This window comes from Parasteatoda tepidariorum, chromosome 5 (genome assembly GCF_982258835.1).
Source record: "Parasteatoda tepidariorum strain Cologne lab strain chromosome 5, Ptep-v5.0, whole genome shotgun sequence".
Lineage (NCBI taxonomy): Eukaryota > Metazoa > Arthropoda > Arachnida > Araneae > Theridiidae > Parasteatoda > Parasteatoda tepidariorum.
This window is the reverse complement of record NC_141759.1, coordinates 74,804,779-74,830,966: the sequence shown is the minus strand read 5'-3', so window position 1 is coordinate 74,830,966 and position 26,188 is coordinate 74,804,779. Positions and strand designations below refer to the sequence as shown.

Below are 26,188 nucleotides of genomic sequence, written 5' to 3'. Positions count from 1 at the left end.
TGCGTTACATGGAGAGGAAATCCACGAAAAAGTCCCACTGTTAGCCTGACGACAGGGGATAACTTTGGAAAAAAACTAAATGAATGTTTTTAAGTAACTTCCCTTCACACTGTTTCAAGGCTTGGAATTGAAAATTTTAATATTGTCTTATAACATATTACAAATAGCGTGTTCAAAAGTTTTAATTTTCTTAAATTTTATTAGAAACTACTTGCCACCCACTTTCAATCTGAGCGGGAAAATAGTGAGGTTCTTTTCAAGGTTACCGTCGGACAAAAGAAGCTATTTTTCTACCCCTTTCAAATAAATATTCTAAAAATAAAAATTTTTTTAGATTTCCTCTTTGAAGAAGCTGGGAAAAGCACGTGATCTATGAACAATCCGGATAATCGAACAATCGGCTTTCGGATAATCAGCACTCTATTGTATTTCTAAGCGTAGACAACTTTTAAATGGGAAAACAATTTAATTTAAAGAATGGCGTAAAACTGTCTCTCCAGAATTGATACTCCAGGGTTTTACAACCAATCGCTTATAAATATGGGTGTATACTTTGAGAAATGAAATAGTTAATTTTATAACTGTAAGCTATCAACCATTTTTGCCTTTTTTTTATTTTCAAATACCTGTTCTTAAAATGCTCTTCGCCTCTAAGCTAATTTTTTTTTAATTCATTTTTTCCCACAGCAAGCTGAGAAGAAAAATTAAATTTGGATTAATTTTCTAATTTTTTCTCCTAAAATATTTCAAAGTATTAGTTCTTTTTAAACGTAATAAATGACGGCAAGTATCAAATGCTCGGTTGAAGCGGGGGAAAAAAAATTTTTTTCCAAGAATTTTTAATGGTTTTCTTAATTTCTCGAAAAAATAAAGTTTACTATTTTACCACTCATTTAATTTTACTGTATGACGTAAATGCAAATGGCTTGGTTTAGTAAATTGTTCGATCAAGCGTTAAACAGAATTGCCTACATAGAACACCACAGTTTCTAAGTTGGCAATAAGATGTTTTTTTTTTTCATTGTGCTGAAGTAGGAATTTCAAGGAATTCCAGAAACTTGTAAAGTACTTAACTCGAAATTAAACTAAGTTACAGTTCGGGGAAAAATATCAATGTTTGTGAAAAGAAAAGCCCACAACTATATTGTTCCTAGCCTTTCGATTAATCCTAACGGTCCGGAAGTATTTCAAATTTGCTTATAATAATTAAATAGTATATTAAAACAATTTATAATTTACATAATTACAAATATGACATTAAGAGCGATAAAAAATTTTTGAGTGATTTTCGTTTTAGGTACCTATTTAGTTAATGTGGTATGCCGTTTTTTTTTCTTTTCTTTTTTTTTTTCTCGTCGTCCGTTAAAGGATGAAATATTCGCATAATTAATACGGGAAACTTTCTATTTTCACTTATTGTTAGACTTCTCAACTTTTTCAAGTGTTACAGAAAAGACTTATGCATTATTTTTTCATGTATTTCCTAATACCTATGCATCATTAAAAGAAAAAAAGTTTTGAATAAAGAAATTCGTTTTAGGTATATTACAATATTTTTCGTCTTAATCTTAAGAATTTACACATGTTATACGAACATTCCGCAATTTTTATTTTCATTGTGATGTCTTCGTAAACTAAATATAACTACTACAATACTTGCAAACGAAAACAAAATTGCTCAGTTGTGTTTTATGTTACCGTTTTTATTTCGCCTTTGACATTTTACCCACATTCCAGGCTCGAAATACCTGAAATGACGTGAATAACTCTGCGATCAATAAATCAAGAACTTCACTACAATCGGATTACTGCTATAGTCACACTTTCCGGCCGCTATAATCTGATTTACTACATGTCTCTGCACGTGCGTCATGATCACGAAAATCAAATACTTTTGCTAACAAGATATTTATTTTGATCTAATTAATTACGATGACGAGAGAAGATGTGCGTTTGTGGTATTTAATAACGAGGCGTCTTTAAAAATGAATGTCGAGTTTTATGATCGCGCATCTAAATTAAAACGTATAAATCTAAATATATTTACCCACACTTTTTTTTAAAACTTTCTATCCTCAAAAATCTATCTATATATATATACCTACTCATTGCTATAAAAATTAGCTCACTTAGAAGGAGTTGTCAGAATGAAACGAAACTTAACATACGTAAGTACAACGGACAACGCTGATCTAAGTAAGAGATTAAAAAAAAATCAAAGCAAAATGATAATTTATTTAAGAATATTTATTTCAAAAATACAAATGAAATGTTTTAGTACCCTCTTGGACTACCTCTAGCGCGAATGCAATACGGTCAGGCAAGCATTGAGGCATACAAAAGTCCCTTATGTCCTACGACATCTCATTCCACAGTTGAAGTAAAAACGTTAAATTGACATAACTCCAAATTTGCTCCTTAGGTGACAAATCTGGAGGATCTGGCAGGTCAGGGAAGGGTGGTAATGTGGCAGAAGCTTTCCTGTGAAACCCTCCCTTACTGTGGTTGGCCGAACATTATCTTTTTTTTCTTTTCTTCATATTTCATAACCGTCGTTGAACAGCCGACCCGATTTTTGGGTTTACGATTATACTAACGTTAAACTCCGTAGCCTTTTAATTTTGAACCCATTCCTGAAGACAAGGGAATTCCTGGATCAAGTACTGGGAGAAATTTGCATACCTGCCAACATTCACTCTTTTCGAGAATGGATTTTCCAAGTGGTAGTAAAACAATTATCGAAAAACTATATCTTCCTCAAAAATATGTTTATATTTTAATCAGGTTTAAACTCGCTATCGAAAGGTCTAATATGCTTTTATATATTTGTCGTAATTATTTATATGTAGTGGTGGTCAAACTCATTTATAATAATTATTATAATTCAAAAAGTTTAGTGAAATAGCATGAATTTCGCTAGCACTTTAATTATGAAAATAAAATCTTCCGGGAAAACCGGAAAAGTTGGCAGCTATGAATTTGCCTTCGTGGAGGACTTTTTGATGGAACTAATCAGTATTTGCGTTACATGGAGAGAAAGACCACGAGAATCTCCTACTGTTAGCCTAACGGCAAAGGGACTCTAACCCATGATTCATCTACCACTGAGGATATTTCACGTTAGCACTGTGGTCAGTGCAAGCCGAATACGGATTCTTATCGACCAACCATCGCGGGGATTCGAACCTGGTTCACCTCATTGGAAGGCGAACGCTCTATCCCCTGAAAAATGACTACTGGTAGCCTTGCCATGAGTGGCGACGCATGTAGCTAAATGATGGCACGAACTTACCTCTGGGCTGTAAGGGCACCGTAAATCAACATTATGTGTGAAGGATCGCGTACCGTCTGCAACTGATCTCCCATATCATCAAACCAGCTTTAGAAGTAGTTTGCTGTTGTACAGCGTATGCAGGATTGTGTCGTTCACCATGGGTTCTCAGCACTCTCATACGATGGTCATCACTGTCCAAATGAAATCTGCATTTATCACTGAAGACCACCTGATTCTATTCGATTGCAGTCCAATCCCATCGAGAGCTACCCCTCTTCATAAGTTGGCAACGGTGGGTATCTCACATCACACCGCTTCTACAGCTGATGTGATGGTATAAGGTGCCATCGCATACGGCACACGAACACTCCTTATATTAATTTATGGCGCTATGATACACCGCGGTACATTCGTGACATCCTTCAGCTGCATATTGTTGCTACTCGGGCAGGGCTACACCTGCTCCATCCCCAGATTTGTCACAGAACGACAGAGACCACTCTGGGCAGAGATTTGTGACAGCCTATGAGTTTAGTCGATTTAGCGGTGTTTTTGCGACAACTCTGAAACGAGATACCACAGGGTATCACAAGGGACTTGTAGGCCTCTATGCACGACCTTATTATATCCTGCATTCGCGCTAAAAGCCGCCCAAGAGAGTACTAAAACCTTCATTCATTTTGTATTTTTTCCCTAAAGTTAAATGATTATTTTTCTTTGACTTTTTATCACTTATATTATAGTTTTTGTAGGTTACGTTTCGTTTTAAAATGTTATTTTAGGTGCAACGTACATAAACACTTAAGGGTTTGCATATTTTTGTTGATTTAAAAGGAAAGAACATCTATGCATACCTGCCAACTCTTCCGGTTTTCCCGAAAAAAATTTTTTCATATTTAAAGTGCTAGCAAAATTCATGTTATTTCACTAAACTTTTTGAATTATATTAATAATTATAAATGAGTTTGACCACCACTACATATAAATAATTACGACAAATACATAAAAAACATATTAGTTCTCACGATAGCGAACTTCAACCTGGTTAAAATATAAATATATTTTTGAGTAAAACTGTTTTTCGGTAATTGTTTTAATACCACTTGGAAAATCCATTCTCGAAAAGAACGAATGTTGGAAGGTATGATCTATGCCTTAATTTTCAAATGAGTAATAAAAGTTAGATTTTAGGAAAGAGAAAGTTTGAAAAATATTTTAAGAAGCTTTGACCACGTAAAAGAATGCGCCAAAAATTACCGAGGAATATCCTGTATTTAAATTCTATCAAAATATTTAAAACTTAAATTTTGTTTTATGTTTATTGTAAGTGTTTTATGTATTGTTTGTAAAATGTAAATTTTGTTTTATGAGTTAAATTTTTTTACTTTAATTTTAATCTAAAATTAGATTACTACAGCGAATTTTCTTAACACTATAAGTTGCCTAAAGGAAGTCATTTTGACCGCTTTTTAACTGCTTTTTCATTTGCAAAAAATGTACAAATAATAATGCATAAATTAATATATTCTTTCCACATTTTTTTACTGTTAATATTTACTATTAACTTGTTATATAACTGTAAATAATATAAAAAATGTTAAAAATTAATTAAACAAATTTCTTTACACATTAGTTATTCTTTCACAATGCAGTCATTTTGACTGCTTTTGAACAATATAGGTATATTATAAGTTTCAGTCTTTCTAGTGTTAATGAAGCATATTAAAGGGTTTGCGATTTCCTTCAAAAATATGCTTCCGTAACTTTAAGAATGAACCCTTATCTACCTCTGCTATTTAACTGCACAAATTCAGATTTACACTAATCATACTACCTACTTCAACCTCATTCCAAATGCGTGATTTCATTTTTCCTCGAGATTCGTCCGAAACTTCCCCCTTTTCTTTATAGATCTCGGTCGAATGCATGAATATATCATTTTTTTTCTTTTCTCACTCATCTGCCTTGCCCTCTGGTTAATTTTCTTTCAAAGAAGTGGCTTCAATGCGTAATTGTTTGGGGAAGTTCTGCTTGCCAATTTAATTTTTCTTTCGGTTCGAGTTCAGCATGCCATTTTCTGTGTTCACGAGGTCGTTCATGTTTGTTTATTTTTTTAGAGATGCGCTTCATTTAAATCTCGTTATGAGTTTCATGTTCTGGATCGCTCAATGTATCAGAAAATTATAGAGATGGTCGTATTAATGCTTAAAAAACGAAAAGCAGAATTTTTTCTTAGAATTTAATTCGTAATCCAGGTACGTCCAACTTGATTTTCTGTGTGCTTCCATTTAAGTAATATTAATTAAGAAAGAGAAAATAAAACCTTTTTAATATTAAAAAATATTGAAAGGAATATAAAAAGTTTAAAAGGAAAAAGTAATTCCAAAATTATTTAAAAAACAAACAAAAGGAAATAGTAGTTCCAGAATAATTCTGGGTAATAATAATTCTGGGACTAAAAGGAAAAAGTAGTTCCAGAATTATTTAAAAAACAAACAAAAAGAAATATTACTTCCAGAATAATTCTGGATAATAATAATTCTGGAACTAAAAGGAAAAAGTAGATCCGGAATAATAATTTAAAAAAGCAAACAAAAGGAAGTAGTTCCAGAATTATTTAAACAACTTAGTTGAAAGTTGTTTTTTAAATAATTCTGGAACTAAAAGTGAAGGGTAGTTCCAGAATAATTCTGGAACTAAAAGGAAAAAATTGGTTCCAGAATTATTTAAAAAACAACTTTCAACTATGTTTTTTAAATAATTCTGGTACTACTTTTTCCTTTTAAATTTTTTTATTTTGTTTAGTTTTTTAGTTTCCATTTTAAACTTTACTTAATAATCGCTGAAAGAGATTATTAATGCAATTTTCTTTCTTTTAACTCTTGGGTTTATACTAAAAATTTTTTATCCTGTGCAACTAAACTAATCTTAAATTTACCTAAAAAGTAAAGCATTCCTGCTGCATTCCGTTTTGGCTCACGAAGGTCATGGAGGTTAAGGCTCCACAATTTCGAAACCAGCGATAGCGCAACATTTACATAAAGCTTAAACGAATTCAAATCTTTTTCAAATCTTGTTTGCACTCGAATATTTTAAAAGTTAATTTTACGGTTCTCTATTATTTTTAGTCTATTAATTATTTTTCCTTTCTGACAAAAACTGCGAAAACACATTTCTTCCTTATTCATTCTTTAGTAAACTAATTACCAAATTTGAATGCTTATAAATAGTTTTATTCAAATAATGATGCAACGCAATGTAACAAATTATTTTATAATTATTCCTGTTACTTTGTAAATCTTATCTTTCTCCTCTCTATAGATACAGCTGGGTAATTAAACTGGAATAATCCCTAGGAAGTATCTATAGTTTCTAATCTTTACCACTTTATTGAGTTTGATAATTTTTGTTTTATTTGTCACTTTTTTTTATTTAATCATGATTCGATAAGCCTACTTCATTCTTAAAAATAATTTGTTTATTTTGATAAATATTGGAATAAAACAAAACTTATTGTGTTATTACATTACTATTCTACGAAGCCTTTGTATTTTTTAAAATTTCCTATTTTAAGCATGCATGAAAAAATACATGAGACTTTCTTTATGATAAACTTTCCAATTTTAAATTTTTTTTTCTTTCCAATCCAAAGTTACATTTTAACACGCAGTCGATTTTACTTAGAGATTTTACTCTAAAACTTCTGATTTTTATTATATTGTATGGAAATTTAATGGATTTTTATATAGAAATTTATTAAAAATATCAAAGGTTTTAGTTATTTATCTTGATTTTGTGCTGTATTTTATATATAATTTGCTTTGGAAAGAGCGCTCGTCTCCAAATGAGATGACCCCGGTTCGAATTTCAGTCGTGGTTGATTGATGCGAATTCTGCTATAGGCTCGACGCCGACCAGTGTTAACGTTAAATATCCTTAGAGGTAGACTGAGGGTTAGTTTTATGAAAAAGTCTTCCACGAATGCTAATTTTCCATTCATGAGTTCCCTTGTCTTCTGGAACGGGTTCAAAATTAAAAAGCAATAGTTTTTAACATGGATAATCATAAACTTAGAATTAAGTCGGCTGTTCAAAGCCGGTAATAAAATAAATTATTTTAAGATAAATGGTAAAATTACTAGTCTATTTGGGGGGGGGGGCAAAACGAAATCCTCAAAGTTTTATGAACAATAAAAAATGTTTGGATTTAAATCCTTTGTTGAGAAATTATTTTTCTTGAGTTTCTGAAAATGAATTGTGCTCGTTTTAAAATTAAAATCGAACACCTCGGATATTGTTTTGAAACAAAAAACAATGTACAACTCCTTATATAGTCATCGATTGTTTCTATTTTTGGCTCTCAATAAATATCAGTCATAAAAACCAATTCTTTTCTCGTTATTTTCAAGTGTGAGATGAATTTCTGATGAACTTAAGAAAGAGATGTTTGTTTCGATTCATTCTTATTTCAACCTCTCTTTCTTGAAAAAAAGAAATAGATGCTACTACTATAGAGAAGTTGTGCTATTTTCTACCTGCTCTCCTACTTAAGACTTAATTAGGGGTATTTTAAATTGTTTCTGATTTGTTTATTTTTGTTTAAAATATTCTTTAATTTTTCTGTGGTTTTTCCAACGGTGACTCGAAATGTAAACTTTTTTGATTGATGTGAAATTTTCTGAATAAAATACAAAACATATTTTTTCTTTGCTTTAATTTCATACATACATGCCTTTTACTAAGCTGTTTAAAACTATATATATCTATTATTTTTTTTACAGTTTTACGCTTATTAAAAAGCTCTCCTTAGGTTATCTTGAAGGAAAGAAAAAACGGTTATTTGCAAAAACTTTTTTTTCCTACTCTTTCAGCGGAGTGGTACTTTTTTTAAACATTTTTTTTTACTAATGTCAGGCGAAATTTCTCAAATACCGTAATACTAAATTTTTGGAGATCACCATCCAGGCGATCTTAGACTTCGCAATTTTATTCTAAATTATGTTTAGACTCAGACTTTTTTTCAGCTATTTTCCAGACGGGGCTTTACCTTCTCAATAATATTGATGTTGGGTCTGAAATTTTTTTTATAATAATAGTGGTATTGTATTTAAGCCCTACCCTGAAACAAGTTTTTTTATTTATTATTTTTTTTATTTTTTTTTATTTTTGTAACAGGTCCTGTTATTGTGATATTTTAATGATCTCTGTACTGACAAGGTCCTATTTTGATGTTTCGAGAAAAATATATTTATTATTATCTGAATCTCAAAAGTCTGATTCTGTCAGGATTCTGTTTGTTTAAAAAAAATATCCTGTTTTATTCATTTATTTTTTTATTAGGAATTATATATGCCATGATTCTGTTTTTGATAAAAATAATGTGAAGACCTGTTTTTAAGGTAAAATATTTTGTGTGGAGTCCGTTTTGTCAATAAAAATTATGAATTGTGCTTACGGACACAATTCTCCTTTAACAAACCCCTGTGAAATAAAGTATTTAGATTATTTTGCTTATAAAGATGATCGCAATTTGTAATCGAAAAGTCAACAAAAACGACAAAAAAAATTAAAAAAAAAAATAAATGAAAATTGATTTTTATATAGTTGCCATTTTTGCATATAGGTTATTTATTGAAAATGTTTGCAGAAAAAAATGATAAAAAATTTTTTTTCAAAAATTTTTACCAGTTTTTTGAAATTCTATTATGGTGTTTATAGCAATAGAAAGAAAATATTGTAAACAATAGTTGATAAGCCAATTTTCTTGATCTATCCTGCCTTGCAGTTGAAAAAATAACGTATTTTACGAGTGATTTCGAGAAAAATGACTTGACAACTATTTTCTTTCTATTGTTAATGTTATGAACTCTAAAACAGAATTTCAAAAACTGATAGAACAAATTATTTTTTATTTTTTCAGTAGCCTTTCAGTAGTATTATAGAAAAGCCAAATATATAAAAATTTCAATTTTGAACTTTTTATCGCTGACGTTGATTTTTCAGGGAGCGTAGCGTTTTTAAAAAGTGCTTAATTTTATCTTTTTCGAAATGAGATTTTTCCTTTACCATGTTGATTTTCGCTTCGAATTATGCAAAAAGACACAGTTTCACATTGTTCTGTTTAACGTTTTCACAATTTATTTAAACCCGATCAATCTACTTCGGCGTATTGTCAGTCCGTAGCGTATGAAAACGCCATTAGTTTTACATGATTCAATGTTTCATGATTTTTGACAATTGCCAAAAACAGTGCCAAAAGGTTTTTTTTTCCGACATGTAGGTTAAACAAGATAAAACCGTCAATTGTCAAAAACTTTCCAATCTTGCCTAATTATGATATTTTTTTAAAGTGCTTAAAAATATTTTTTGAATGCTTGAAAAGTGCTTATTTTTTGTTGAATAATTTCTCTACGCTCCCTGTTTTTGTATTGCACGGCCATGTATCGTGTAGCACCATGTACAGTTGTTTTTTCAATTGTACGGAAGAATAGATATTCGCCTCTGCTTAACTAAATTGCACTTAGCTTAATGCATTGATATTCATAAACATGTCTTTACAAGCACCCTATATATTAATTTTTATCAGTTCTGAAAATTCGTTTTGACATTTTTTTAATAAGATATGTTTTCTTTAAGGTTCGATGTTGGTAAAGATGGTTTCATAGATTTGGAAGAACTGAAAAGAATGATGGAAACCCTGAATGCACCACAAACCCATCTGGCGCTGAAAGAAATGATAAAAGAAGTGGACGAAGACGGAGATGCCAAAATAAGCTTCAGAGAGGTATTTTAAGAAATTCTCTACCGAGTTCTACACAATTCACTCACTAATTCAAAACTTCCGGATGGCCTTTTATCATTGTTATTCAACGGAAATTTTTTTTAAAAAATACTACTGAATATTTTAATCAAAAAATTTTTTAGAACTACTCAATGTCTACAACATATCCACAAGATGTTTTTTTTTCTTTTGATAACTCGGAACTCATGACTACGATGTATTCCTGTGATTTTTTTTCACAAGACTATAACACCTAATGTTTTGTTCAGTACTTAATACTTTATAACTGTAGTTGAACATCCGACCCAATTTGGGTTTACGTCTACTAATGTTCAACTCCGTAGCCTTGTAATTTTGAACAGAAGACAAGGAAACTAGAAGATCAAGTATTGGGAGAAATTCTGCCTTCGAGAAGTTAATTTTTGAAGGTACTAACCCGCATTTGCATTACATGGAGAGGGAAACAATAAACCTTCCACGGTTAGTCTGATGACAAAGGGTCTCTAGCCCATGATCCGTCTACCACTGAGGATATTTTACGTCAGCCCTGTGGACGGTAAGAGCCAGATGCGGAATTCGTATCTACCAGCCACCGCTGATATTCGAACCCGGTTCACCTCATTGGAAGGCGAACACTCTTTCCCATGAACCATCACGGCTTAGTACTTAATACTGTTAAAATTTGCTGCAGTATAACAGATTTTAATATTGTGCTTTATTTAATCAGTTCATCTAGAACTCCTGAATCATAAGCCTTAAGTTGATCTACTTTAAGGAGCGAAATTTCCGCTCGCTAACTCGTAATTTGCTAGCATATATGGGCTGGGGAGTAATTTTTGTCTTGTTCAATATTGAGCTCTAAACCACTATATTTTACCCGAGTTTGCTATGGACAAATATATAAAAATGGTGATCATGAGTCTGACTTTAAGAGGGAGATTAACAAAACATGCGCAAAAATTTACATAAATTCACATAAGACTAAAATCTTTTATCAAATGTGTTAACATCTCTGCATATTTTTCTCAATGTTCATGCTTGGGTTTTCCTCCCAAGGGAGAAATTATTGAATTAGGGTTTAGATATAAAGAAACTCTTTGAAAGATATAAAGAAACTCTTTAACAGATATAAAGAAACTCTTTAACAGATATAAAGAAACTCTTTAACAGATATAAGGAAACTCTTCGTGTAATTTAATGATCAAGTGTGTTATTATTGTATAATAAAGATGGGCAGAAGTCAAGTTTATGTTCACTTCTTCACTAACATTTGACTCTGATGGAAAAGTTCGACAGAGAAGAACGTTCAAAGAATTTCCCAAATTTCCTCATGATTAGAACATTTTGTACAGTTATGAGTTTCTACATCCTTTTATGGTTTTGACCACCAAAACGTTCTTTGATATATATTTGTTAAAATTTTTAAAAATTGCTCTCATTTTTCGTGAAAACAGTGGCGAGCTAAGATTTTAATCTGGCCTATGCATTTAAAATTAAAATTGAAATGAGTTAATCTACTGTTTTTTTGTTTTTTCCCCCCTTGATGTTTTTACTTTTAAGGCAAAATGTCGGGCCAATGTCATATAATTTGTATAAGATTATTTGAATGCATTACCTTCCATAAATGATATTGTTATCGTAATATAAGATTAAATTACTTTTACATACAATAAAAATCCTACGACCTTGAGATAAACCTACTGTCCTACCTCAGGAGATCCCTCACATATTTTTGACTTGTTGGTGGCGGTAATACTAGCCTATTAATTTTTTTTAGTACAGTGGTTTGGCGGCGCGTTGATCTAAAAATATTAGTTTGTTGTAACTAAAATTCACAACTTTACTATTTCGTGAAATGTGCGAGACTTTCAACCCCACTGAGTGCGTATCTCGTACTCGCCACTGAGCATATGTTTCGTCCTGTGTTACCTTTTTTTGAATTTATTTTCATTAGACTTTATAACGTCGTTTAATAGAGATATTTAACATGAATAACTCGTTATCTATTTCTGTCGTAACATAAGGCAATATGGTATTTTGTGCGCCTTGTTTTTGACATTACGTTTGGTTTAGTTCTTCCATTTCCTTTTGTTTTATGTAAAGGAAATGTGTTAAATAAAGGAGTCGTACCGCTTTTCCTAATTTTGTTTTCTCTTCTTAAATATCACCATACTTAAAACAGGAAGAGATAGAAAAGCAAATGGCATTAAAACACGTTAAAGGTTGAAATCTTTTATCTGTTTTTACCTTACCTGCATGCTTGGTAACAGTGCTAACTCTGTTTTAATGACATTTAATCTGTGTTAGGATGCTAGGCAGTGTTTCCATCTCAGAAAAAAAAATGGGTGAGAATTTCTCACCCTTTCTCAAAAACAGGGTGAGATTTCAAAAATTAAAAAAAAACACAGAGACTTGAAAAAAAAATAATTTCTTTAATTATAATGCAATTTTAACATCTTCTAATTTTTAAAGCATTGAATATTTTTGCTACATCATCATATGGAAAATGTTCTACATCTACTTTTTCATCAGCTATTCTCATTAGGTTGCTCAAATGCGTATTTGTTTCGTTTTGATCGTTTCTACCCACATTTGTTTCATTTTCATTTGTCCATTTCGGAGTAGAAGATATTGGCTTTACAAGGTATTTGTCCATCTTACATAACATTAACGAGCAAAAAAATTTGAACGTCTTTCATGAAGAAACCTTACCTACGGTAAACACGTGATTGCAAAGAAATGCGTTCTAAAAGAGGTTCCGTGGTTCGGAAGGATGGTGTTCTGTTGTTCGAAAAGGTTCTGAACAATACTGGTAAATAGGGAAGCTAGATAATGGGGCAGATGTTGAAAATAATAAAAGATCCAGGAAGAAAAGTGAAACGGTTTTTATTCTAAATGGCGTAAATGAGAAATTTTTTTCAAAATGCGAGAAATTCGCGAATTTTGAAATTGGTTTATAGCAGGGCTGTCCAACTAGAGGCCCGCGGGCCGCATGCAGCCCTCCAACACATATTGTGAGGCCCGCCAACTTCTTATTCAGGCTGATCGGCCTTAGTTTTCCCATTAAAATGTAAGCAAATTGTTTCATAATCCTTCTGTTCCATTGTTTTATAATTAATAATTCAACTATTAATTGTTATTGTATAAGAGGTAAGAGGTTATTGTTCAACTTTTACAAATTGCGGCCCGCCAGGTGATCAGTGATCGGAATTCTGGCCCGTGGGCTCTTTGCAGTTGGATAGCCCTGGTTTATAGAATGCGCGAATTTCTCGCGGTGATCATTTTTTAATACGAGAATATAAAAAAATATGCGAGATTCTCGCTTTCTCGCGCTGTAGTGAGGGTAAAAGTGATAAATTTCTTTGTCTTTAATAACATTTGCAATTTTTATTTTATGGCCGGCGTTATAAGCTTTTGATAAAACTGACCGCCTTTTTGATAAAACTACCCGCAAACAATGAAGCATATAACATGTATTGTTTTTAATTTTATTTTATAATCGTCGTTAAACAACCGACCCAAGGGCTTACGGTTGCTAATGTTCAACTCCATAGCCTTGTAATTTCGGTGTCTTGGGGTATTCATCCGTTTTTAGATGCACCTGGATTTCGGCCCCCACCCCTCTAAGAAGCTGCAGCCATGATGGAGGAGATAATGATATAGGGAGTTAAAAGAGGTGTGTGGCATTTAGGGTTGCACACCCCTTCGTTTTGGCGTACGAAAGGGACACCCCTTCGGGTTGGCGTCCGTAGGGGTGACGCGCCAGCAATTAAGTGAGAGGTTGAACTGAGGAGTCTTACTTGCTGATAAAAATATTCTTAAATTTATTTTTACCAAAACTAACTGGGTTCATATAAGCATATACTAATGGCGTTTGTGAAGAGAAGTGAACACAATTCGCGATCGCAACGAACTATAGGGGGCGTTGTTGTATGAGACTCTTACCTGCGATTTCTATATGAACCGTCATTCAGTTACTCTGGAGACGTCGTTAATGTAGCGTGTAGCATTGCAACGTTCCTTCTTTAATGGGGCTTATTAAATTTAAAAAAGAAAAATGCTTGATCTTCTTTCTTGTACAACCGAAAACAAAATGGTATCTCTTTTTATTAGAGAAGGAACATCCAAAACACATCGGAAAAATATTTGTACATTAACAGAAAAAAAATATGTATATTCTTATAAGAGTTAAAACCTAATGCCCGAGAAATAGTATTACTAAATTTAATGATATAACATGAAAGGCCCATTTAAACTTTACATTCTATAGTTTTAAGAATCATATTAGTTCAAAAATTAAAATGAACAAAAAGTATACATAAGCCTCATAATTTTATGAAATTTAATTTTGTAAACAACGTTTTTTGACAACAATTTTTATCAAAAAATTTCAAGTTTCAATAAAAATCATTATTTAGAAACTAAGAAACGTAAAATAAAGAATGCTGACGAAACAAAAACAAAAAAAAAAAACAATTCTTTTTTGTCGCCATTTTTAGTGCTACGAATATTCGTCTTTGGGATTTGCCAAAAACAAAACAAGATGCAATTTTATTTTTTCAGGAGGGAAATATTTTACCGAAAAAACGAAAATGTACCAATTCCCACAACATAAAACTTTATCTTGGTAAACGTACGTTTTGGAAATGTTATTTCATTTGGAATCTTATTCATCAGAGTTCATATGGCGATATGATTGTTTTGAATCTATGCTAAACGGCTATAATCTATGATAAATCCATATCGGCTCATTTTCCACCGAAATCCGATTAACTATTTTGATTTTAAATAAAGTGTTTTATTTTATGAATTGTCGCAAAAATTTTAAGTGTAGATTGGCGGCACTTAAAAACCGCCAAATCTGTAGCGGCGGTGGCGTTAATACGTAAGTACCAAATTTTTATTCCATACTTTTCTGAATCATATTATTTCAAACATTGGAATATACAAGAAGTATACATAAACACATAATGTTATACCATTTAATTTTTCAAAAGTATTTTGAGAACAATTTTTATCAAAAAATTATAAACTAAAAAACGGAAAATAAAGAATTCTTAGGATAAAAAAAACGATTTTAAGAATTCTTAACATTGAAATAAAAACTTTCATATTGTTTCTTTTTTTATTATTCTTATAGTTCTTAATCAGACGTAAAAAACCATTCTGTAGAGAACCATCATCAAATGAAAAAAAAATATTTACAAGCAAATTTTTTATTGTAAAAATCATTGCACTTACCTGGTTTATGATTCCCGGAGAATTCCAAAATGATAAGTTCCTTGTTTGAAAACTTTATTCTCAAATAATAGATACATAGTTTATACCTTCATTACTTTTAGATAACGTACTACACAGCAAAATTTTATAATTGATATGAATTTGAATATGTAGCTAAAAACAGAATAGCTGAATTCTAGTTGAACTTATTCTTTCAAAATTAAAAAAAACTTACCAAGAAAACGATTTAAATTAATTAAGAATCAGCACAAATGGCACTATTTCAAGTAACTTGGATAATTTTTTATTGTTGTTTTCCGAATTATATGGATACAGAAATATATACTATTCTATAACGAAGAAGAATATGCTATAACTATTACAATTCTGTATGTTCTGAATTCATATTTATTCACTGGAATGACAAAAGCAATGTTGACTTCACTTTAATTCGTAATGAATTGAAGACAGAAGAAATGCATTTTACCTTAATACACACATCTGTAGCAGTATCCGAAATCGGAAGTCATCAGTTGCAAGTTTGTTGATAATAGAAATTAAAAATTATTGAGGAATTTTTCTTCAAATGTTTGGCGTGTTCTGTTCCTGAAAGATTTACTAATATTCTGGAGATTTTTTTCAAGTTCTTCGGCCTTTTCCTTTGGGAAATTTTGTGTCTTATTTGCTGCTTAAAAATGGCGTCTGATTCAGTCAATGACTTTGATGGAACTAAATGAAAACGTGATAAATTAATGTCCGATATTTACAGGCTCCCGCTAGACGGCGTACTCGAGCGTTGCGATCGCGAATTTAAACATATCAATGATAAATTACAATTTTAATTTTAACGCAACATTTTACAAATTAGTTTTATTCGAAATTGCATTGCAAATAAAAATTGAAATGGACGAAAATAATATTCAATTTCTTCCTTCGGAAAGAGGAGGCAGAGTGCTTATATTTAGGAAGAATTTATTCAACTATAAAAGAACGAATAAGGATCAGAAATCGGTATGGTATTGCAGTTCGCAATGGACTGGTTGCAGTGCACGTGTGTGCATTAAAGATAATCAATTTCATTCGACGTTAAAATTTTAGGTTTTGAAAATATGACGTTTAACATGAAGCGACTATTAACTATTTTTCATTATATTTTTAGTTAATAGTAGTTCATTTACGTAGCACTGGAGCTGCACAATGGGCTTTTGGAGACGGTCTGGGAAACATCCCGGAGGATGATCCGAAGACATGCCATCACAATTTTGATCCTCTGCAGAGGGGATGGCACCCCTGCTTCGGTAGCCCGACGACCTGTACGCGAAGTTGAGCACTTTACGATAGAACAGTTTAACGAGGACCAATACCGCAAACCCTCGGTCCCTACGCAGACTAATCCAAGTGGTCACCCACCCGCACTCTGACTGCAGCCAGCGATGCTTGACTTCGGTGATCTGCTGGGAACCGTGTCTTAACGATCAGTCCACTGCGGGACATTTTTAATATATTTAGAGATATTTATCAGGGATATTTAAATTGATATGTTAAATCATTTTAAAATCAAAAGTTTTAACAATTAAGATAAGGTACGATTGCCCGATATTTTTATCATATATAAACCTCAGAGCATGATGACCACATTTTATGTATTTATTTAAATTAATTAAAATCCTTCCTTATCCAAATGCTTTTTTTTAAATATAAATTCCGGAATAATATGTTATTAATTGCCAACAATGTTTAATTTTTTTCCCCATTCAAATGCAGCTTTTGCTGAATTCGTAAAGAAAATTTTTTGATTTCTACACCTGCGCTGTTTCAAACTACTATTTTAAACACAAAAGACTTGCTGAATTATTATTGGTTCTTTTGTTTATTTTCAAATTAAGTGACAAAATGCTATAATTTATCATTTTGCTATCATTTATAGACACAGCGGTCGCTGTATCTTATTAAAAATATAGCGGTGGTCAGTATCGTCTTTACGCATGGGCACACCCGGGCAGTGCCTGAGGGCCCCAGGCACTCAGGGGGCCCTTGAGAATCTTACTTTTTATAAATTGTATTTAAAAAAAAAACTGAGACTAAACAAAATTACCCTATATAGATATATTTCAATAAATATATTCTATTGTATAAAGTGTGCATTTTGTTTTTCTTTCTACAAATAGTGATTGATTATCATGCAAATACCCATACTTTGAATTGTTTATCACCAGAGAAACTTAAAAAGGCAACCAAAATCTCTTTTTCCACGTTCCAAAAAAATTTGTAAGCGTTTTTTTTCTTTTTCTTTTTTTGTTTTTTTTTCGGGTCTACTAAAAACAAATTTAAATACATTTAAATTAAAATGTATTTAAATTTGTTCGAATTATTGTACATCTTAAAAATGCTTTATTTTATGTATGTGAAGTTTTTTAGTTCGATTTTAAGCAGTATGACCTGCTATGAGGGCCAAAGACATTTCTGTGCCCGGGGGCCCTGCAGGCTACTAAGACGGCCCTGGCGGTGGTACAGAATATTAACAAATCGAATAACCAAGTTGAGAATTGAATGGTATTTTAATTTTATTTACTTTTTATAACTAACAATAGATTAAATAATTATTTTTATAACTTATCCACAATAGCCCCTCACGTGTCTACAGTAGTGTTTAATTATTTTAAACGAAATGATTATTGAAAAAGTATACTTCCAAATTATTAAAATCATAATGTTCGATTTTTTCATTGAAAATGAAGATAAATGTTCGAATTTTGATTAAAAGAATTCTACAGGAGTTGCACAAAATAATGGAAAGACTTTGATAATCGATACTAACACATTTTTTGATATTTCTCAGAAAATACATGGAGAATCAAAATATAAATTTAGATCCTTCGATTTCTTATTCATATCAATGAAATTTACAGCTTTATAAGGGTTGAGGCACCGAGAATGAATGACAAACGTTAAAAATACTTTTGAGCACCCTATGACAAAAAAATGTAGTAATAAAATTGTAACTTATTATTTTGGTTCTTATATACAATAATTGAACTAAACTTCGTAAACGTAGCTTAAATATTTTTGAAAATATGAACATTTTTATAAAAAAAAAGATTTTAAAAAAAAATTATTTTTTTGTCTTGCGTTTTTTTTTAATAACTTTAAAAAAATTCAATAAAATAAAATAAAAAACGTTTGAATCAATTTTAAATTGATTAAAATATTATTGACATAGAAATTTTTAAAAAAAAAATTGTTAAAAACTGCTCCAAATACGTGTAATTAACGTTTCTTTATACTGCGCATATACGCAAAATAAAAATAACTAAATAAAATAAATAAATAATTTAAAAAATTTTCTTAATTTTGTAGTGAATCTTATTTGACTACTACTTAAGTCCAATTTGAATATCTTAAGCAATTTTCTAAGGAGTTTTTTTTTTTCTTTTTAAAAGAAACCTCAAAATAATAAACGATTTTCCACAAATTTCATTTTGTACTATTAAACAAGATTTATAAATGACATCGGTTGGAGATTATGCCGATTAAAGTATCCTTTCTTTCGCATGCTTTATTTCCTAATTCCATCACACTTTGTTATCCAGACCATCATTTTCTGGGTATCATCATTTGTTAATAAATCTTGTTTAATAGAACAAAATGAAATTTGTGAAAAAACCCTCATAATTTTGAGTTTTCTCATAAAAGAGTAAGAAAACTACTTAGAAAATTGCTTGAAACTTTTTTCATTTTAAAGATATTCAAATCGGACTTAACTTATTAGTTGTCAAATACGATTCACTGTAAAATTAAGAAAAAATTTTCTGCACATGCGCTGTATAAAGCAACTACTTCAATTACTCTTATCTGGCGCAGTTTTAATTATTATTTTTTTTAGTTTTAAAGCAATAGTTTCGTTATCAGTTTAAAATTGATTCAAACGCTTTGTTTAATTTTTTTTTTAATATTTAAACTATAGCAAAAAAAAAAAATTATTTTTTTATAAAAATTTTCATACATCTCCAGAAATATTTAACCAAGGTGTACGAAGTTTTGTCCAATTATTGCATATAATATCCAAAATAATAGTTATGAGTTGCAAATTTATTGCCACATTTTTTGGCACAGTTGTTGAAAAACATTTTTTTCCGTTTGTGGTTCATTGTCGGTACCTCAAACTTCAAAAAGCGTTAACTTCATTGATATGTAGGAGAAATCGTACCATCTAATAATTTTTAAATTTATGAACTGATTCTCTAAGTATTTATTTTTTAAATATTAAAAAATGTGTTAGTATCGAAGTGTCTCAATTATTTTGTTAAACTCCTGTATTTATGATTAGACACATACATATATATAAATTTAAAACAAAAATTTTTATTAATGCATGTTATTCCAAATTTTTTTTTTCATTTTTATTTAATAAAATCTCCTCTCCTAGAGATTGCATTATTACACTATTCTTTTCATATCCTTCTTATCCTTATTAAAATGACATAATCAGAAAGCTATAATGGGTAAATGTGATATATAATTTTTTCCCTGTCTTAAATCATTTTAAAACATGTGGTGAATTTATTTTGCTAAAAATTTTATAACACAAATTAAATCTAAGACACAAATTTATTTAATTTTAATTACGTATGAAGCTTTAATGAAAAACAAACTTTTTATTTTAGTTAATCCTTTTGTTTTAAAATATATCTGTGAATAACAAAATAAAGCGATTGAAATAAAGGGAAAAGGAAAAAAAAAAAAAAAAAAAGAACTATAGAAATGAAGATTGGTACTTGGTCAGTAAGCGAAGAACCACTTAAACTAAACAGAAACTAGCATCCACACAGAAATCGGAACTCTTCTGCTAAAGTTTTCATTCCGGATTCAAAAAATAAAAATAATTGGTTTTGTTGGCGATGATCTCGTAAGGCGATAAAGAATCATGCATAGTACACTCGCAGAGCATTCAGAATTCTTCGCTAACAGCTTCTAATCGTTTTCTAAACGATAATAACAGGGCCTTCGATATTCGACGGGTAAGGAAGGGGGAATGAATTCTCCTCGAAGGAAAAACGGATGAATACCCCAAGGAACCGTAATTTCGAACCTAATCCAGAAGACAAGGGAACTCCTGGATCAAGTATTGATTTGTCTTCGTGGAGGAGGACTTCTTGATGCAACTAACCAGGGCCTGGGGGCCCCCAATGATTAGGGGTCCTCTTAAAAAAAAATTTTGAAAATAAATTTAAAAAATGTAAGAAAAGCAATGATTTTTTTAAAAAAAATCAATTACAAATATATAAATAAAATACGATAGCTTTTTTAGTTCTGATTTAACAAAATGAAGTGAAATTTAATTTATTATTTATTTTAATTTTAAATTTGCTTTCTTAAATGAAAAGATATATAAATATTTTTTTATATGAATAAATAAAAAATATACGAGAAAAAAAAATTAATCTAAGGGCCCCAAAAATTTGAATGGCCTAGGGCCCCGCGTGCGCTTAATCCGGCCCCGCAACTAACCAGCATTTGCGTTACATTGAGAGGAAAACCACGAACCTCCCATGGTTAGCTTAACGTCAAGGGGACTCCAACCCATTATCAGTCTACCACCGAGGATATTTTGCGTCAGCACTGTGGTCTGGGCGAGATTCGTATCTACAAGCTATCGCTGAAATTCAAACCCGGGCCATCTCAAAGGAAAGTGCTATATGCCCTGAGCCATCTCAGCTCTGACATTTGCATTTTATATTTTACACTATATTTTATATCCGGCGTTGAACAGCCGCCCCAATTTTTGGGTTTTCAATTCCGTAGCCTTGTAATTTTGAACCAATCCAGAAGACAAGGAAACTCCTGGATCAGAGTACCCCCAGAGGTATTGATTTGTTATGTAAACATGGAGGACTTTGCGACTCGACAGATTTAACGTGCATCAGTCACCATTTACTACACGGGGAGTCTTCGGCCGGCCTGGGATCGAACCCACGAACTCTTGGGCATGAGCCCAGTGCCCTACCAGCCAGGCTATCCCGGCCCCTGACATTTGATTTCTCATAATTGGGCAAATTTTGTTATGTTATTTGCAAACACATTTTAGTAATGACTTATTTTTTAAACTTTTTTTTTATTTCCAGTTCATGCTCATCTATAAGAAGGCGAAAGCTGGCGAACTTGATTTGAATGGTGGTCTCTCTCAGTTAGCTGAACTGACAGAAATTAACGTTGAGGAAGCTGGCGTCGGAGGCGCTAAGAACTTTTTTGAGGCCAAGGTATGTAAAACTAATATATTCTGCAACATTTATAAATAAACTGTCTGTAAAAGTAGTTGGTGAAACAATTTCTTCGCAGAAAAAAAAAGTTTAAGAAATGCCAGTTACTTTAATGCTTTTCGCTGGGAAAAATTTGCAAAAGCGCAAAAATTCAGAAGTTTTCAATCGTTACTTTTTGGTCAATCGATGGTATAAAAAAGCAAAATTTCCCCGTAATTTTTGGAGTTGTAAAAATTGTTCTTATGCATTTCTTGTCGCATAACAACCATTACTTCTTGAACGCAAATTTCCAAGGTCCAGGTGTTTTTATTCAAGTTAATGGAACTGTACTGTCTTTAGATAAACGACTATCTAAAATGCTCGAATCATTTTTAAACATTTTATATGCGATATGAATAAGATTTTATTAATTTTGTGAGGAAGTGTGAGATACTCTTTACTTTTAACGGGATTTTACTATCTAGAGATAATCAAACGATAAAATGATTATCTTTTTTTGGAGAAAATTATAGTTTAAATTGGCGCCTGAAGTTAAGTCTTCCGAGTTGTTGGATTCATGACTTTTAAGCTAGTGTGCTCAAATTTCAGTAATTAAAAAAAAAAAAATATTGAAATTTAAATAACATTTAATTTACATTCAATAATTTTTATATTATGCGTTCAATTCCTAAATTTAAGTCATACTTTTTAAAAACGTTTTCGAAATGAAAATTTTTTTATAATTATAACATTTAAAAATTTTTAAACTAAATGTTTTTTTTTTTTTTTTTTTTTTTTTTTTTTTTTTTTAAATTTTTAAATACAATATCTGCATCCTTTAATATATATTTTCAGACTTCTTGCTAACAATGAAGGGAAAAAACTATATATATTGGGCCTCTCATTTTAATTCAGGAGCAAAAAATTTGTAACCAATCACTATTGATCTCAGCAAAATAATCTTTGCCAATAATTTGTTTTAGAATGAAGCGAAAATAAGGTGTTTCCTGTTGAAAAATAATAATAAAAGATTATATGGAAAAAAAATCCTGTTGAATAACATAATAATTTGGTTTTCGATCATTTTCATTTAAATTTGTGACCCTTAGTTTGAATTCATTTTTAAAAAGAATTCTTAAAGAAATATATAAAGGGCAATAATTAACGGAACATCCTGTATTTTCTTTATTAGAACCTGTAACAGAGCTGTTTGTACCACCGGAAACGAGCTGGTATTGAAATCATTACTTGTTTCTTTGCCTTTAATAAATAATAGAAACCTGGATACCAAGAAAAGTTATAACGTATATACGGCATCGTAACCTATGATGAAAAATAACTTTTTGATAAGGTCTTCGTTATGACAATTATTCTTTTCGAAGAAAAGCTAAGAATTTAACGGTTTTACTACCAGTTTTTTTCCCCGTCGTACAAATAGCTTTGCTGCATGCAAATATGACCAACACTGAGTCATTCCATATTTTATCAGCTTGGCCACAATCTGAAATTTTTTTGTGTAATTTTTTTGAAAGTATTGATAAGTTTTTTTATATTATTGAAAATTTTGAAGGTTTTAATTTCCCTGGTTAATGAAGATAATCAGATGTAACTTCTAAATATATCTAATAAAGTCACAAATACATTTTAGTAGATGTAAATTATTAGAAACAATTTGTTTCTTCAATATTTCCGTGCCACTTATTAAAATTTTCACTGTAGTGGCCACCCTGTTTATATAATTTTTTTTCATCGGTTGTTCCAAAAATAACTGTTTTGAAAAATCGTAGTAAACCGGAAATAGTAGTAAAACAAAAAATACGGTCTGTTGTTTTCTGTATATGAAACCAGAGAATTTATTCTACTCAAATTTTTGAAACTAATTAGAAATTTCAATTTCGTCTGCAGTTGGCACTTCAGATAAAAACCATTTGCATCAACTTCGGGCAGTGTAAATACACTCTATAACAAAAAAAAAATCGGCGCACCAAGAAGGAGTTGTCCGATTGAAACGAAAATTGGTGGATAGGAAGACAATGTACAGAATAGTAAATGATTAAAATTTCAGAACAATTGAATAATTTATTGCAGAGTTACAGTAACAAGTTCAATAAGGTGCTGACCCGCCTCTAGCCTGGATACAAGCTGCCACACGGCGTGGCATAGACCGATAAAGCTCCCGGATGGTCTCTTGCGGTATTTCCTGCCAAATTCGATCCAATTGTCGAACGAGGTCATCAACATTCCGTGCCAGATGCAATCGCCTTCCCATCATATCCCAGACATGCTCTATGGGAGAGAGATCTGGTGATCTGGCAGGGCAAGGAAGAGTTTGACAAGTTTGCAGACAGTTAATAGCAACACGTGCCGTATGTGGTCTGGCATTGTTCTGCTGAAAAAACCAGCCAGGGCGCTGCAAAAGGAACGGTAGCAAAACAGGTCTTAGGATGTCGTCGACGTACCGCTGTGCAGTAAGTGTACCTCTAATGACGACCAAAGGGGTCTGGTTGTCAAAGGAAACGGCACCCCAGACCATAATGCCTTGTTGAGGGCCGGTGTGGCGTGCAATATTGAAGGCAGGATCCCCCCCTCTGCCCTGTGCGTCTCCAAACACGTCTTCGATGATCGTCAGGACACAGTTGGGAGCGGGATTCGTCGCTAAAGACTATACGTCCCCAGTCGGCATCATTTCAGCCATATCTGTTCAAAACATTCATGCATACGAAATTTCAAAGCAATCGGATGATTGCTTCTTGGTGCGTCGATTTTTTTGTTATAGACTGTATTTCTGATGGAATGATTTGTATAAGCGGGAGAAAGAAAAAAATTTCACGATAGTTTTTATCAAGTGCGCCATCGGGTGACGAATGTTGTAACTAATTTTATAAATTTGGTAAAAATACGATTTTTGGTTTCCTATAAGAAATGCAATCAATTGTCGGTTTCCACATCCTTCAGTTTTTCTTCAATTGATTCATCATTGCATCGTTCTTAGGAATATAATTTCAAAGTGTTCCTCTTCCTAAGAAGATACTAAGTTTATGAGCAAATGAGCATGCCTTTTTCCTTCCTCCTCCAGACTTAACTGGACCCAGTTTCGTTTCTAACGCTTTCGATCAAATTTACGGGTAAAAAAATCTCTCTTCGGCGTTTTTGCTTTAATCTATTAAAACCCGAGCTTTAAATATTGGCAAAAAATAAAATTTTTTTTATTAAAAATATATTGCCCAGACGAAAAGTAATTCAAAAAAGTGGTAAATTTAAAAAAAAAAAGAAAAGAAAAAAAAATTTTTTTTTTAATTATTTAAATTATTATGCTTATTGCATATCCATACCTGCCAACTCTTCCGGATTTTCCGGAAGATTTTATTTTCATATTTAATGTGGTAGTAAGAATATACTATTTTTTTCTTTTATAAACTTAATTTTTAGATGATATTGATCACCACTATTCTTACAAAAATTAAACACATATATTAATATGCGTTACTATCATGATTGTCAACTTAAGTTTTCTCAAATACAACGTATTTGTTTGCTTAAAATTGAAGTTTTTATTCCCTTTTAATACCACTGGAAAAAATGAAAATGGGAAAGATTAAAAGTTGGCAGGTATGCATATCAATTTAGAATTTTAATTTTTTAGATTTATTTTCATATTGAGGGATATGTGTAAATTTACTTCTTCACCTTTGGTTAGAAACAAAATCCACTAGATTCAAATAAGATATTTAAATGCCATAAAACTGTTCAAAATATTACTTAAATCTGATCTCTTTCTTTTCTTGTGATTTTTAAATGTAATTAAAAACTTCGACCAATGAGAGTTATCCAATTGCATTTTTTCACAGACAATCTCATTTTAAAAGTATATTAACAGAAAATTTCTTTTTTATGTTATAAAATTGTACAAAATGTTGTCCAATATATTGAATGCTGATCCACAAGACACAAGATAATTTGACCGGCCCTATAGCTTTCGTAACTCTGTATCTGGTAACAAATTTTTCAAACTGCCTTTTAATTTCAGACATGCCTTTTATTTTGTGTTTAAATGTGATTTCAAACAAATGCCAAAGACTTGGAAACAGAATTTGAAACACTGAATAATCTTTTGTAGATTGCTGAACAGTCCTCCAAATCGAAATTTGAGGAGGAAGTGAAGGCTGAGCAAGAGGAAAGAAGACGCCAAGAAGAAATAAAAAAGCAAAGATTGGCGGCATTTAGAGAAAAAGCCAATTTTTTCAAACAGGCTGCTACGTAACTTATTGCATCGAAGTGTAATTTTGTAACATATCATACAGTATTTTCTACATTTTAGTTTGTTTTTGTACATAAGATTTGTGTAAATCTATCAAATTTTAATATATTTTATCAATTGAGTATTTTTATTTGCAATAAAAATAACTTTTTTTCTGATTACTGTCTATTCGTTTTGCCTTTCTTAACGCTCTTTGTCAAGGGTCAATTTGCACAGAGTATTATCCTTTTTAATTCAAATAAATCCCTCCCATTTCAGATATTAACTAAAATATTGAAAATAAAATTTATTTGGGAGGACAATGCGAATTTTGTGGTTCATCAATGGATTGTAAAATTCAAGACATTACTAAAATTGGGAAAAAATAATAATAATTTGGAATTATGTAATATATATATTTTTTTGGAATGACATGACATG

At 31.2% G+C, this 26,188-nt stretch overlaps 1 protein-coding gene across 1 annotated transcript in view; it reads left to right on the top strand.

Moving 5' to 3' along the window:
* The window catches only part of LOC107441267 (EF-hand domain-containing protein D2), a 49,375-nt gene extending 23,449 nt beyond the window's left edge, over window positions 1-25,926 (top strand). Inside the window, exons 2-4 of the mRNA XM_016054467.4 lie at window positions 9,910-10,057; window positions 21,397-21,531; window positions 25,628-25,926. Coding sequence (XP_015909953.1) covers window positions 9,910-10,057; window positions 21,397-21,531; window positions 25,628-25,771 — 427 coding nt within the window. The 3' untranslated portion in view covers window positions 25,772-25,926. The remainder of the gene's footprint in view (window positions 1-9,909; window positions 10,058-21,396; window positions 21,532-25,627) is intronic.
* The last annotated feature ends 262 nt before the right edge of the window (window positions 25,927-26,188 follow it).